The sequence below is a fragment of the Peromyscus eremicus genome, chromosome 8a (assembly GCF_949786415.1).
Source record: "Peromyscus eremicus chromosome 8a, PerEre_H2_v1, whole genome shotgun sequence".
Lineage (NCBI taxonomy): Eukaryota > Metazoa > Chordata > Mammalia > Rodentia > Cricetidae > Peromyscus > Peromyscus eremicus.
In genome coordinates this window covers 12626622-12642636 of record NC_081423.1, presented here as the reverse complement: position 1 = coordinate 12642636, position 16015 = coordinate 12626622, and the positions used below count along the sequence as shown (strand labels likewise).

Genomic DNA, 16015 nt, shown 5'->3' with positions numbered 1-16015 from the left:
GCCAAACATAGTGGCTCATGCCTTTAATCCCAGCATTCAGAAATAGAGACATGAGTCTCTTGGGAATTTGAGGCCAGCCTGGTCTAAATATTTAGTTATTTTTATTTTATGTGTATGAGTACTTTTCTCTGTGTATGTCTTTGTATCACATATGCCTGGTACCTGGGGAGGCCAGAAGAGGGCATCAGATCTCATAAAATTAGATGGAGTTACAGATGGTTGTCAGATGCCATGTGGGTTCTATGATTCAAATCCCGGTTCTCTGGAAGAATAACCAGTGCTCTTAACTACTGAGCCATCTCTGTAAGTGGACTTTTTCTGTCTCACCTGTCAGTTCCCAAATAACCATATGGAGACTTCATTAATTATGAAGGCTCGGCTGATAGCTTAGACTTGTTTCTAACTAGCTCTTATAACTTAGATTAAACCACATTTTAATGAAAATACGTTCTACCATGTGGCTTTTACCTCTGTCCCATTTTTTTGTGTCAGGCTCATTCTTCATCATTCTGGCTTCTCCTCTCAACTTCTCCTTCCCAGCATTCTCTCTGTCCCCTAAATCCTGCCTATTGGCTGTTTAGCTTTTTATTAAACCAATCACAGTGAATTATCTTCATACATTATAAAGGAATATTCCACAACATTTCTCCCTTTTTGTCTAAATAAAAAGAAAAAGTTTTAACTTTAACATAATACAACTATAAAAAGTCGCGGTGGCGCACGCCTTTAATCCCAGCACTCAGGAAGCAGAAGCAGGCAGATCTCTGTGAGTTCGAGGCCAGCCTGGTCTCCAAAGCGAGTTCCAGGAAAGGCACAGAGAAACCCTGTTTCAAAAAACCAAAAAAAAAAAAAAGAATTATACTTAACAATGTCCAGTCCATTTGTATTTGGCATATTTGGAGAATATTCCATTATTTATTCTATCTTGATGAGTCCAAAGCTCTGTACCTAATTTACCTTTATTATAACTAAGGAAAACTGCAATTATAACTACCTAGTCTTCAACTCCATCAAAGATCCCAGAAGGATATAATATTACATAAACAGGAAGTACAGTGCAAGCCACTTCCAAAACTAAAAGAAATGACAGAAACACCTGGCTGCCTGGACATTGGGGCATTCATCTTCGGCCTATAGGCCTAGAATATCTGACAGACTTTCCTGTGAAGCAGGAATTTTTTGAAGGACTGTCGTACTCTGTCTTGGCAAAATTCAGCAGTCACTTTTCTTGTGTCCTGCTGGTCCAGTTTGGACAGCATACTGTCAGCAGTCGAGGCAAGGACAGTTTCTTGCCCAAATGACTAGCTTTTGCCATAAAGAAAGCAAACTCCATGTGGAGGTTCTTTAATGCCCAGCAACTTTTTTGAAATAAAATGGTGCTGTCAGGAGTGTCTCACTGTCACGAAAAGGCTTATGTTGTTGTTAAGACATTTTAAATGCCATGTTCTGTAGACCTCTGAAATGTTTGAAGATCACCTATCTATCTAAAATATATCTCTGTAAGGCCATTGAAAATATACCTAACATGACTATAAGTTTGGTAGTTATAGATGACTACTAACCTGTATTTTTATCCTAAGTAGCTTTCAAAGATTTAAACTTTACAGAACCTATTAAATGAGCTGCATTGATACAATACCTTAAACAAGAATAGAAACAAATACACAGTTAAACAAAAAATAACCTTAAATTTGTATCAATATACAAAAATTCATACCAATGTAAAATATTTGAGACTAGTGGTTGTTTAAAAGTATATTCAACAATCTACCTTTTTTTTTTTTTTTTTCAATCTACCTTTTTTTTTGCCGAGACAGGGTTTCTCTGTGTAGTTTTGGTGCCTGTCCTGGAACTCGCTCTGTAGACCAGGCTGGCCTCGAACTCACAGAGATCTGCCTGGCTCTGCCTCCTGAGTGCTGGGACTAAAGGTGTGCTACCACTGCCTGGCCTTACTTTACTCTCTCTTTAAAGACTTTGTTATTTTTAAACTATTTTTCCCTATGACTGTCTATATCCATTTTTTATATTTTTAATAATTTATTTATTTTTATTTTATGTGCATTGGTGCTTTGCCTTCATGTTTGTCTGCTCTTGGAGTTACAGACAGTTGTCAGCTGCCATGTGGGTGCTGGGAATTGAACCCAGGTTCTCTGAAAGAGCAGTCAGTGCTCTTAACCCCTGAGCCATCTCCAGCCCCCTATTTATCTATCTATCTATCTATCTATCTATCTATCTATCTATCTATTTATTTTTAAAGACAGGGTTTCTGTGTAGCTCTGGCTGTCCTGGAACTTGCTCTGTATACCAGGCTGGCCTCGAAATCACAGAGATCCACCTGTCTCTACCTCCTGAGTAATGGGATTAAAAGTGTGTGCACATTTATTTATTTACTTATTTGTGTGTTTGTGTGTACATGTGTGCGCCTGAAGTGCCATGACAAGTGTGAAGGTCAGAGTACAACTTGTGGGTGTTGGTTTTCTTCTTCTATCATGTGGGTCCCAGGGACTGAATCCAGGTCATCAGTCTAGGAGGGAAGTGCTTTTACCTGATGAGCCCTCTAATAATTGGTATCTTAAAACAAAGACAGAAGAACTTACATTTTATTTTTGTATGAGTGCATGCAAGTGAGTGTTGTATATTTGTATGGGAGTTTGTTTGCCACAGGGTGCATGTAAAGTTCAGAAGCCAACTTCCTCTTTGTTAGTCCTGGGGATCAAACTCAGGTTCTTGGTGGCTGGTGGCAGGCAGTTATCTAATCAGCCCAATAACTGATAACTTAAAAGGATTAATCCAACAAAATAGTTTCAAGAAGCTACTTAAATATCATCTCATAAAATTAAAAGGAACTTGGAAACAAAACAAAAATATAAAAGGAACTTATATAAGAATATTCAGAGCAACACTATTCATTTCATAATAGCCAAAAAGATATAAGCAAGTTGCTGGGTGGTGGCCGTGGCACACACCTTTAATCCTGTCACTCAGGAGGCAGAGGCAGGCAGATCTCTGTGAGTTCAAAGCCAGTCTGGTCTACAGAGTGAGTTCCAGGACAGCCTGGACTGTTACACAGAGAAACCCTGTCTCAAAAAGAAAAAAAAAAAGATATAGGCAAGTAGAATGTGATAAATGAAATATAAATGCATTGTTCATACAATGTCATATTAGCAATTTTATTTATTTATTGAGACAGACTTATGTGTTCCGCGCTGGCCTTGAACTCCCTGTTTAGCCAAGGGTGATTGTGAACTTCTGATCCTCTTGTCTCCACTTTCCTCAAGTGTTGGAATTAAAGGCCTGAGCCACTCTGCTCGTTTTTTGTGCAGTGCTAGGTGCTAGGTATTGAAGCCAGCACTTTGTGCATGGTAGATGAGCCATCTGCCAGCTGAGCTACAGACCCAGCACAGGTTTTGATGATGAAAATGTTTTGGAACTAAATAAGGCATATTTCCAGCACGGAGTTACAGGCCACTGTGAGCTACAAAGCCAGACCCTGTCTCAAAACCAACTAACCAATTTGGGTACTAAATTTTGGGATGAGTGCTCAATACTGTCGGTGTACTAAGTATCTCAAATGGCCATTTTCCTGTGTACTTTTCAAAACTTAAAAACTATATGAAAAATGAAAAGTTGTCGGAAAGGGGCACACGAACCATCTCCAACTGGAGATCTCTTCTCATGACCAGGGTAATCATCAGGGAATTCTGACATTGCAACCCTGGTCGGAGCCAGGACGGTGTGCTGGGTAGCGACCCTGAAGAGTTCAGATTCTCTGGGCTGGAGAGATGGCACAGCGGCTAAGAATGCACAGGCTCTTAGCCAGAGGACCTAGGTTCAATTCTCAACTCCTACATGTAACTCCTTTGTAATTCCAGTTCCAGGAAATCAGACGCCCTCTTCTGGCATGCACATGGTGCACAGACATACATGCAGACAAAGTATCCATTCACATTTTTAAAAAAGGAGGGGAGGAGAGAGGGAGAGTGGTCAGATTCTTTAGCCCACGGATAGCTCACCCGCAGCTAAGTCCGGCCAACGCAACACGGCAAGCCACGCCCACTTCCGCCCTCAATCACCTCCGGCCCTTGCGGCTCTGAGAGCCAGGCTCCACTTCTGCTGAAGCTCTAGGCCACAACCTGCAGTCCCCGCCCTCTTTGCCCGTCTGTCAAACTCATCCTGGTCCCGCCCCCTGTCTGTACTACACGCAGACTTCGGTGCGGCCCGTTGTTATGACGACATGGTCGTAAATCCGCCATCTTCCTGTGGCGCGTTGCGACATGGAGGGCGCGATGGCAGTGCGGGTGACGGCCGCTCATACGGCAGAAGCCCGGGCCGAAGCCGGGCGTGAAGCGGGCGAGGGCGGGGTTGCGGCGGCGGCGGCCTTGTCCTCCGGCGGCTTCCTTGGCCTCCCAGCGCCCTTCAGCGAGGAAGGTAACGAGGCTACAGAAGCCTGGTGCGGCCGGGGTGCGGGCGGCTCTGCCCGGGCTGCGGTGTACAGACTCGCCAGGATCCAGGCTTCTCGAGTGTCTGCAAACCTTCACAACTCTCACGGGCTTCCCGCGGGCCCCCTCCAACCCGCTGGGCCCAGGGCCAGGGGTTCGCAGGGACCCCCATTTCTTCAGCCCCTTGGGGTAGAACGGGCCAAACATCTCTCGAACCTCTTCAGCGCTCACCAGCCCTGCGTCCCCTCCTTTGCCACCGGGGCCTTGCTTGGCCCGGCAGGAGCTGGAGACTGAGGGCGGGACCGGAGGGCCCTGTCAGAAAGGGATTAGGGACCTGACATGGGGAGGCGGCACCGCCCCACTGACGACCTGGGTCTCCACTACAGGGTGGAGCAACGACTCCAGGAATGTGCAGAACACTCCCGCTGTATGGGCTTTTACCATTCCTTAAACCAACCTCGAAAGGCGAACTATTATAATTACTCTTCACTTCAGAGATAGGGATAATTGAGGTTCAAGGATTGTAAAATGGTTGGGTCACTCATCTCGTTCTTGTCAGGGATCAGATTGGAGCCATGACTGTGTAACTCCTCCTAAGCGCTTTAATTTCTCTAGGAGGATGGTAAAGAGTTAAAAGCACGTCTATGCCGAAGGCTGTGTTGGGTACACTAAGGATTACTTCTCTGGGTACTGGTATCTTTCAGAGGTGGTTCAAGTGTCTACCCTGAGTTAGTTCCACGGAGCTGTAGATGTGATCAGACAGGAAGTGGTTTGGCAAATAATATTGTTATAAGGGTGCTGCTCTTTATCCCCTCAGGATTCATTCTCGCTGTAATTTTTTTTTTCTCCCTTATTCCAGCTTGAAAAGGGTCAGTTACAGCCTCAGAAGGATCTCTTTAGAGATTCCTTCTGTTGTATTGGGTTTTGAGATAGGTTTTTTTTTTTGTGTGTGTGTGTGTGTGTGTGTGTGTGTGTGTGTGTGTGTGTGTAGCAGCCTTCATTGTCCTGGAACTCACCTGTAGACCAGGCTGGCCTCATACTCTTAGAGATCCTCCTGCCTCTGCCTCCCTAGTGCTGGGATTAAAGGCATAAGCCACCACAGCTGGCTTGTAGATTCTTTGGTTTGTTTATAGCAGTGATTCTCAACCTTCCTAATGCTGTGACCCTTTGACCCTTTAATATAGTTCCTCATGTTGTGGTGACCCCCACCATAAGATTATTTCCTTTCACCTGGCAATGGTGGCACACACCTTTAATCCCAGCACTCAGGGGGCAGAGGCAGGCAGAACTCTGTGAGTTTGAGGCCAGCTGGGCTACAGAGGGAGTTCCAGGACAGCCGGGGCTACACAGGAATCCTGTCTTGAAAAACAAACAAAAGAAATTATTTCATTGCTACTTCACAATTGTAGTTTTGCTGCTGTTATGAATTGTAATGTAAATATCTGATCACTAACACCAGTGGGGTTGCGACCCACATGCTGAGAACCACTCTGGCTATGGCCTCTTATCATTGTAAAATGGGCGAGGTGTGTCCTTTTCTGGTGGGTCATGGGCTCTTCCAGTAACAATATCTTTTGTTTTTCTAGACAGGGTTTCTCTGTGTAGCCCTGGCTGTCCTGGAACTTGCTCCGTAGATCAGGCTGGCCTCGAACTCATAGATATCTGAGTGCTGGGATAAAAGGCATGTGCCACCACTGCCCGGCCAGTAGCAATATCTTGGTGCTGAGTCAGCCTGTAAATGAGAGGGGTCAGAGGATGGTAGGCACTTGAGTGCTTGGTTTGTGCCTGTGAGCCATGTGGAGGGCACCACCCTCTTACAGGTGCCTGTGTGCCAGTCACAGCTTGGGTTTGCCCTTTTATTTGGTGGTTAATTTGTCATTGACTTTACTCCTCCCTTGTACCAGGCTGGGTTTGACTTTGATGTGGGGCTGAGTATAAGACAGTGGAAACTAGCAGACTGTTTTGGAAGCTGAGTCTGGCTGGTTCAGATGAGTGACCTTGAACCTTAGTAATTTTTTTAGGATGGACTTAGTCATACCTTTCCTCAGGGTTCTAGAATGATTTGATTAAATTCTTAGGTGCTGAGCTGAAAGGAAGGCTCAGTGGTTAAGAGTGCTTGTTGCAGCTGGGTGGTGGTGGCACACATATAATGCACATACATTCAGGTGAAGCACCCACACTTGAAGTAAAAAACGAATCTGAAAGAAAAGGAAAATGGCAGCTGGGAGTGGTGGTTCACACCAGCACTGGGGAGGCAGAGGCAGGTAGATCTCTGAGTTCGAAGCTAGCTTGGTTCTAAATAGTGAGTTCTAGGACAGTCAGGGCTGTGTAGAGAGACCCTGTTTCAGAGAGAGAGAGAAAGAGGGGGTGGGGAAAGAAGGGAAAAAGAAAAACAATTCTTATATGCTCATCATGTAACTCCTGCAGGTCCAGGAAAGGGTGCAATGGTGCTGAGGGACCCAGATGCAGTATCTGGGATGAGTAACCACTCTGGACCGCTTTATCTTTGGAGTATACTCTGGAGCAGGATGCTACCCAATGGGGACCAGTGTAGCATCAGAATGCTTGCTTAGCATGTTCAAGGCTCATTTTCAGTACCATATACACAGATGCACAAAATAGTAAGATTGGTCGGGGTGAGGGTTCCTGCTGTTCTGCTCCTGCTATTTTTAAAAAGCTGGCCTATAAGCTAGAGCTCTGTGCACATCCATCTGAGCCCCTGTTGTGCTCTAGATAGATATACATAGCTCATTAACCCATTTCATCTTTCTCAAGATGTGGAGATAACTTTGAGATGGCAATTGAGATGCCTACACATTAAATCAGCGCAGTCCTCAATTTTTTTTTTCCAGATTCTGGGGTCTTATGCATGCTAGGCAAGTGTTCTACCACTGAGCTACATCCTCAGCTCCCCAGTAATTCATAAATCTGGGTCTTCTGCTGTCCCCAAACTTGCTTAGGTGAGCTCCTATGTCTCCCAGCCCCTCTCTCCCCAGCTCTGGAGTGTAAGGGACTTTGGATATGACAGCTTCAGTTTGCCCTTGCAGGATAAACTCGTGGTCAGGATAAACCTGTGCAAAATGCTGGTCTCCCTATTAGGCCTTGCTTCTGTAGACCTCTAAAGGATGAGGTTAGACCTTAGGGTTCCCCAGACCTGAATGTACTCCAGTATGTCCTCAGCAGCTCCCAGGTGAGCAGGCCTACCAGCTCTGGTTTTGGTGCCATCCTTGGGTATCGTCTCAGCCTTGAAGGGAAGCTGGATGAGGCCCTGATTGCCCCCAATCCCCTTGACATGAGTCTTATTGCAGATGAGGATGACGTGCATAGATGTGGCCGCTGCCAGGTGGAGTTCACTGCCTTGGAAGACTTTGTCCAGCACAAGATTCAGAAGACCTGCCACCGGGCCCCTCAAGAGGCCCTGCCCACCACCCCTGCTGCCACTGCACTGCTGGGCCAAGAGGTAAGCCCTACCAGCTGCTCCCGTCCACACTCCTCTAGTTTGGCTCATCTCCCAGAAGGAAGAGGCAACAGTGGTTTGGGCAGCCTGAACACCTGCTTTATGACATGTGGCCAGTTAGAAGGCAGACATGGCTGTGGGTGAGGGAAGACCAAGCTGTACCACCAGGAGTGGAGTGGAGTGGTGCTTTGGATGGCTTGGGGTAGCTCGACTTCAGCAGCCTACATAGTTTGGGGCGGGGGTCCTTCATTTCTTGTGTCTGAGGGGGTATCTTAGCTTAAGAGATCATGGCAACTTTTGTTTTTTGTCCTTATCCCCTGTCCTGTACACATGGTTCTCAGGGATCTGTTGAAGTAGGGCCTACTGTGTCCTGGGACCTATATGAAGATGGCCCACTTGATTGAATCCTAGTGATGTGCTCTGGGATGTGCTCACATAGTCCTCCTAAATGCTGTCACATAGACAGCATTCCCATCAGTGGGTAGAATTTAGAAGAGGCTGTGGCCAAGCTTGGTAATATAGGCCTGTAATCCCAGCTATAGAGGAGGCTCAGGCAGAAGGATTTCAAGTTCAAGGCCAGCTTGGGCTACCTTAGATGACTTAGACTCAAAATAACATTTTAAAGGAGGCTGGAGAGATGGCTCAGTGGTTAAGAGCACTTGCTGCTCGTTGAAAAGGACTCAGGTTCAATTCCCAGCACCTGTATCGTGTCTCATAACCATCTGTTACTCCAGTTATGGGGATTCTGATGCCCTTTTCCCAGCCTCTGTGGGTGCTAGGCATGCATGTGGTATACATATAAGCAAAACACTCATGTGCATAAAATAAAAATAAATACATCTTTTATGTGTTTATTAATGAATGACAAGAGGTCTAGGAATATAGCTCAGTAGTGGAATGTTTACTTAACCTGCACAGAGGTTCAGTCTCTAGTACCTTTGCTCTAGACAGTGGTTCTTTTTTTTTTTTTTTTTTAAAGATGTGGGTTTTTTTTTTTTTAGATTTATTTATTTATTATGTATACAGCATGTATGACTGCAGGCCAGAAGAGGGTACCAGATCTCATTACAAATGGTTGTGAGCCATCATGTGGTTGCTGGGAATTGAACTCAGGACCTCTGGAAGAGCAGTCAGTGCTCTTAACCACTGAGCCATCTCTCCAGCCCCTAGACAGTGGTTCTTAACCTATGAGTGGTGACCCCTTTGAGTTATCAAACATCCTTCTTACAGGGGTCACCTAAGACCATGAGAAAACACAGATACTTACATTATGATTCATAACAATAGCAAGATTACAGTCAAGGAAAATAATTGATGGTTGGGGGGTCACACAACATGAGGAACAGTATTAAAGGGTCGCAGCATTAGGAAGGTTGAGAACCACTGCTCTAGGAAAAGTCAGTAGCCTCAGGCTACCAGCAGGGAATTGTTCAGGCGACATTAGAAAGGGATTAACTTTCCAGCCTGGCACTTATTACTTACCCCTCACTGAGTGCCCTCCAGGAAGGTCTGTCCCACAGCCCTGGGGTCCTTTCTTCTGACCAGCTGGCTGAACTGTGTGTGGGCACTGTGCCCTCACTCCTGTAGCTAGCCCAGCTTCATGCCTGCTATGAGTCCCTTGCTGTATACGCTCTCTGATCTGTGTCCAGGCCGTGGTGGTCAGAGGCAGTAGACTGATGGAGCTAATCCTGACTCTGGGGCCAGGCTGTGGGTCAGGTTTAGAGCCATGTTCCTTGGAGGGAAGAGGAGAGCCCCCCCACCCCGCCCCGCCCCCCCAACAGCTGTGAGTCAGGCTTAGAGCCATGTTCCTTGGAGGGAAGAGGAGAGCCCCTCCCCTCCCCCCAACAGCTGTGAGTCAGGCTTAGAGCCATGTTCCTTGGAGGGAAGAGGAGAGCCCCCCTACACACACACACAGCTGTGAGTCAGGCTTAGAGCCATGTTCCTTGGAGGGAAGAGGAGCGCCCCTACCCCTAGCTTTCCTGTAGGACATGGACCAGGCCTGTGTTTCCCAAGTCCCCTTCTTCCACAGAAGGCAGTTCTCTGTCGATTCTGGAACCCACAGACGCATCTCATTTGTCTTTTGGCCCCATTGATAGGTGGTGCCATCTGCAGCAGAGGGAGGTCCAGAGGAGCCCATCACTGTGGCCCACATCGTGGTAGAGGCCACCTCTCTGGCAGCAGACATCAACCATGCTCCTGACCTTGTTGGTAAGCCGGTTGTCCATGGGTCACCCTCGACTCTGAGGCAGTGACTTGATGGCTGATTGTAGTCAGGGCTGGGGGTCTCCATAGCGCACATCCTCCACTCTTCCAAGAGCAAGGCCTGTCCACAGAGTGGTTCACGCCTTGGGTGAGCCTTCCTCTGGGCAGGCCTTCAGGAGGAGGGTCAGTAGCCATTATGCTCTCTGAGGAAGGGGAGCCAGGACATTCCTTACTGCCCTGGAGTACTTGGAAGCATTTGGGAATCTTCAGTCTGTGGACCACCATGAACTTGTCCCTCTTCTGTGCTTTTGCAGGCTGTTTCTGTCCCTGTCCTTATTATCATCTTCTCCACTTCTCCGCCACCCCAATTCATCCTTCCTGCCCCTAGGCAGCACCCATCAGTGTGCCCCAACATGGCCCCTTGCCCCAGCAGTTGCTTTTGGAGGGTCAGTGGGGTGACAGGGTGTTGCTGATGCTTCAGCTGGCCCTGACTTGCGGCTTGACCTTGGGTTTTATACCTCTGCTTGTTTACACTAGCGTGGAGTGTTGCCTTGATTCTTTTTATGAGCATATAACGCCAAGCCTCTTGGATGGCTGATGCTTTCAGTTGACTCACTGATGTGCAGGGGAAGAGGGGCTACTGAGAGGCCTAGGTTGGGTCAAGTGCTCATTAATTGGAGACTGCCGAGTATCCAGGGGGCAGTCAAAGGGCATTCTGGGCTTGAACAGGAAGGGAGCCAGGGACTGAGTTCAGGAAAGGGATGATTGGCTGAGTGTTCAAAAGCCATTGAAGGATGATTGGATTGAGTCCAGTGTGGATGGATGTTGGGAAAGGGATGATCATTGCCCTGCAGGGACCAAGGCAGATGGGTAAATAGGCAGGTGGACAGGAAGTGATTGGGACAATGGATAGAACTTGACCTTGAGAAGCTATGAGAATCAACTGGGGCAGGAAGAAGGAGGATCTGTTGACAAAGCCAACCTTGGGCTTGGGAAGGGAGCCTCTGAGCACATTACCCTTCCCAAGGAGGCATCTGGACACCTGCCTGAGTTTCCACTGCCTTCTCAATGTTTCTGCAACAGGGAGACTCACCCCTTGCCAGTCAGACTTAGGAATGTTGTCATGTGGGGGTGGGGCCATGCTTCTGCCCTGGCACAGAGTTTAGTTTCTGTGGTGGGAGGTGTTATTTGGGAAAACAAGTTCACTGGGTTCTGGTGTATAGCTAGGCTCTGCCAGCTGGGTCCTTTTCCACCCACTCCCAGCCTCCAGTAGTTTAAAGCTTTTGCTTAGCACAACAGTCCTTTCTTCAAGGACCCTCTGCTTCTCCTGTACCCTTCGTAGAATCAAGGGGAGGGGAGTCAGGGGTCACCAGTGTTGCTGATGGCCTGGGTAAAGAAAGGGCAGTGAGGGAGGTGGGCTGGTCTGCAGGCCTGCTTGGGGTGGCTGTAGCAGCTCTAGGGTTTTTGCATCTGGTCTAGTTTCCTCTTGGGCTGGTGGACTTGTATTCCTCGCCCATCAGGCTCTGTCCTTTGGGAAGGTAGTTTTGGGGCACTGGACTGGAGCACGGGTGAGAAATGCCCTTAATTGTTTCTGAGTCATGGTGCTCATTCATTCTGTTTTGAGAGAATGGCTTGTCAAAACAAGACCAGCTGGATGGAGATGGTTTCTAAGAAATAGTTTCACAGCTAGTTCCCACTCATCACTTTTGTGAGTAGAAAATGTGAAGTATGTTTATAGTATGGCTTTGCACATTGTCAGATTCCTCAGCGTCCTGTGAGAAGTGCAAAAACCTGACTTCCTTTTCTCCAGCCATCTCAGGTGTCTAGTTTATCAGTCAGTTCTAGGCAGGGATCTGGCTAGGCCTGCCTGCCTACCTACTGGCAGCCCAAGCCAACGGGCAGGACCCAGAATTATCTTTCCTTTATACTGGGACTGGAGCATCCAGCAGAAAAAATGCAGGGAGCTGAACTAGGATGTCTACTGCCCGTTTACCTGGGCATCCTGTTAGAAGACCCCGTGTCTCTTGGTTTAGGGGACTGGATGTCTCCTCAGGGAGAGTATCCATATTGGGCACAGTCGGGGGCCCTGAGCTTTAGGCAGCTCTACTGAATTGAGGGTGGTCTATCCACATGTCAGGCTGCCTCTAATAACTGATACATAGATTTCCCTCAGTGCAGAGTGGATCCGGGTTCTAGGCCCTAGGGCTGGGGTGGTGTGTGGGCTAGACAGTTCTGTGGCTTCCCGTGGATTCCTGTGGAGGGATCCCTATGGGCAGGGCCTGTAGTAGTGATAGGTCTCGAGGCTTATGTTAACTTGCCTCTCCTCAGGAAGTGGGCACATCAAAGAGGTCATTGTGGCTGCTGAGGCAGAGCCAGGGGATGGCGAGATGGCAGAGGCTCCAGGCAGTCCTAACCATCAGGAACTTGGGCTTATTGGGGAGGGCGAGCAGGCCCAAGTCAAGCTGCTGGTGAACAAGGAAGGCCGCTACGTGTGCGTGCTATGTCACAAGACCTTCAAAACGGTGAGCCCCTGGGGCCAAGGGCCCGTTGGCTCCCCTGCCTACTCCTATCCAGTGAGGTGCCTTGAGCCTTACTGCCCCTCCCCTACAGGGCAGCATCCTCAAGGCCCACATGGTAACGCACAGCAGCCGTAAGGACCACGAGTGCAAGCTCTGTGGTGCCTCCTTTCGGACCAAGGGCTCGCTCATCCGGCACCACAGGCGGCACACTGGTGAGTGAATTGGGGCTAGAACTACACTAAGTAGCCTGCTGACTGGCTCGGGGGCACCCTGCAGCTGGCCCGTGTCCTTCTGGATGAAGAGACAGGGGCTCCAGGCCTGGAGTCCTTTCAGTGCAGGACATTGTCCACCCACTGGGGGCTGCTTGTCCTTTCACAGATGAGCGCCCTTATAAATGTGCCAAGTGTGGAAAGAGCTTCAGGGAGTCCGGCGCACTGACTCGGCACCTTAAATCTCTCACTCCGTGCACAGAAAAGATCCGCTTCAGCATGAGCAAGGACACAGTTGTGGGCAAAGAGGAAGTGCCTGCAGGTCAGCTTGGTGGGGGGGCTGCCTGAGTTCCTGGGACAGGTGTTGCCAAAACTGGCTTTCAGGCTCTTCAGGGAGTCATTGAACTCTGCCTTAAAGGGTCCAGTGCCTCCACTGTGGGGACAGTTACGTCATCAGTGGCAGGAGAACCCATGGAGACATCACCTGTGATTCACCTGGTGACAGATGCCAAGGGCACTGTCATCCATGAAGTCCATGTTCAGATGCAGGAGCTTCCCTTGGGCATGAAAGCCCTGACTCCTGAGGTAGGTGCCAGGCTGGGTTCCGAAACTGCCTTCAGCAGGCCCAGGACAGACACCTCACGCCCACCCTGGGAAGCACATCGGGTGGTGAGGAGAACTCCTTAGTAGATAGCATGCCAAGGCAGGGAAGCTGCCATGGAGTGAGGTGAAGTCTAGGGAGAGTGGGATGGAATTTACTCAGAACAGAGGCAGCTGGCAGTGCACCATGGGGCTCCAAGGATGGGCCTGTCATGAGTCTGCCATATGGAATGGGTGAGAATGGGTACCCTGTGCTGGGCTGCCTGGCAGGCCTCCTTCCTTCCTTCTTTCCCTCTACCTCCCTTACAGTCCCCAGACCCTGAGGAGCTTCCCTGTTCCAGTGAGAACAGCCGTGAGAACCTGCTACATCAGGCCATGCAGAATTCTGGCATCGTCCTCGAGCGGGTTGCTGGGGAGGAGAGTACTCTGGAGCCAGCTCCTCCCTCTGGGTCCAGCCCCCAGTCCCTGGGAGAGGGACCCCCAGAACTGCCACTGCTGGAGGTGGAACAGATAGAGACAGTAGGTTTCTGTTCTTGGCATGACCCTTCTGGTGAGGTTGAGCCAGGGTCCGCCACCTCCTCATGCATTCAGGTTTACACATGTAACCTAGGGTGTCCCAAGTTTACTATGGAGCCAGTGTTGCCTTCAATTCTTGATCCTCCTGCTTCTACTGAGCGCTGGAATTACAGACATGCACTACTGTGCCAGCTCGGAAAGTAGCATTGTTTTCTGCTGTAGCCCTGTCCTCCATTCATTTCCTTACCTAAGGCCGAGAGAGAAGAGGGCTGCCGCTTGGTTTTGGCACTTCGGAGCATAGCTCACAGTAGGTGCTAGAGGTTGGTCTGTGGTCCCCCAGCAGGTGGCCAGCGAAGCTTCAGCGGTGCCTAGGACACACCCGTGCCCTCAGTGCAGTGAGACTTTCCCAACAGCAGCCACCTTGGAGGCTCATAAGAGAGATCATATAGGTGGGTAGCAGGGAGGTGGGGGGCGGCCTGTGAGCTGGCAACTGGTGGGCTTGTGGGTGGTGACAACGATCTAACATCGGGTGTGGCTTCAGGGCCCAGGCCGTTCACCTGCACGCAGTGTGGCAAGGCCTTCCCCAAAGCCTACCTGCTCAAGAAGCACCAGGAGGTGCACGTGCACGAGCGCCGCTTCCGCTGTGGAGACTGTGGGAAGCTGTACAAGACCATTGCGCATGTGCGGGGCCACCGGCGCGTCCACTCAGACGAGCGGCCTTTTCCTTGTCCCCAGTGTGGCAAGCGTTACAAAACCAAGGTAGGCCTTTGGTCCTGGAATCCTTGTGCCCTCCCTTGTCTAACTGGGGGCCTGGCTCTGTCCGTCACACCCTTCTAGCCTAGACCGTGGGGGGACCGTGGTTGGGAGCAGGATGTCACAGAAGGGTCTCCCCAGAATGCCCAGCAGGTGCACTTCCGGACACATCTGGAAGAGAAGCCCCACGTGTGCCAGTTCTGCAGCCGAGGCTTCCGGGAGAAGGGCTCACTGGTGCGGCACGTGAGGCACCACACGGGCGAGAAGCCTTTCAAGTGCTACAAGTGTGGCCGTGGCTTCGCGGAGCATGGCACACTCAACCGGCACCTGCGCACCAAAGGTCTGGGCCGCAGTGGCAGGAGGGTGAGGGCTGGGGTCAGCTGGCCCTGACTGAGCTGAGCTTCCCTGTCGGCAGGGGGTTGCCTGCTGGAGGTGGAGGAGTTGCTGGTAGCCGAGGAGAGCCCCTCTGCAGCTGCCACCGTGCTTGCAGAAGACCCCCACACCGTGCTGGTGGAGTTCTCGTCTGTGGTAGCTGACACCCAAGAGTACATTATTGAGGTGGGTACAGGGCTGGTGGGCAGGCCTGGACTCAGGACAGCCCGAGCTGACCTAAGTGACTTTCCAGGCTACTGCAGATGACACGGAGACCAGTGAAGCCACTGAGATCATTGAGGGCACCCAGACGGAGGTGAGGGTCTGGGTGAGGCATGGGAGGGTCCTCGGGCTGCTGAGCAGCCTCTCCAGCTGCACCGTGGTCCCTGCAGGTGGACAGTCACATCATGAAGGTGGTACAGCAGATCGTACACCAGGCTGGTGCCGGGCACCAGATCATCGTGCAGAACGTGACCATGGACCAGGAGGCGGCCCTGGGCTCAGAAGCGGCTGCTGCTGACACAATCACCATTGCTACTCCTGAGAGTCTGACTGAGCAGGTGGCCATGACACTGGCTTCAGCAATCAGTGAGGGCACAGTGCTCACAGCCCGCGCAGGTCCAAACAGTACTGAACAGGCCACTGTGACAATGGTGTCCTCAGAGGACATAGAGATCCTTGAACATGGAGGAGAGCTGGTCATTGCTTCACCAGAGGGCCAACTTGAGGTGCAGACAGTCATCGTATAGCTTGAGGGCCTCTACTGTGGTAGAGTGAGGACCCTGAGTGCCTGCCCACACCTGCCTGGTCAGAAGACATTGAAGTCCAGGCACCCAAAGGAGATAAGAATGTGAATATGTAGTATTTTGTTTTGTTTTTGCTTTACAATAAAACATGAAAACCTGCAGCTTGTGATGTTGAAGTTGAGGCAGCCTCTGGGCGGGTACC

At 49.8% G+C, this 16015-nt stretch overlaps 1 protein-coding gene across 2 annotated transcripts; it reads left to right on the top strand.

The window, feature by feature from the left end:
• Positions 1–4140: 4140 nt before the first annotated feature.
• E4f1 (E4F transcription factor 1) lies at positions 4141–15974 on the top strand. 2 transcript variants are annotated; one of them, XM_059270184.1, is made up of 14 exons: positions 4141–4428; positions 7748–7899; positions 9993–10104; positions 12427–12620; positions 12709–12829; positions 12996–13148; positions 13245–13411; positions 13736–13945; positions 14286–14391; positions 14484–14701; positions 14837–15035; positions 15111–15253; positions 15321–15383; positions 15460–15974. In XM_059270184.1, exons 1-14 carry the CDS (start codon positions 4275–4277, stop codon positions 15814–15816), a joined length of 2349 nt encoding a protein of 782 aa, XP_059126167.1. In that variant the 5' UTR covers positions 4141–4274; the 3' UTR covers positions 15817–15974. The 2 variants fall into 2 exon arrangements, with proteins under 2 accessions (XP_059126167.1, XP_059126166.1); XM_059270183.1 differs by having other exon boundaries at positions 4143–4428; positions 14283–14391.
• The last annotated feature ends 41 nt before the right edge of the window (positions 15975–16015 follow it).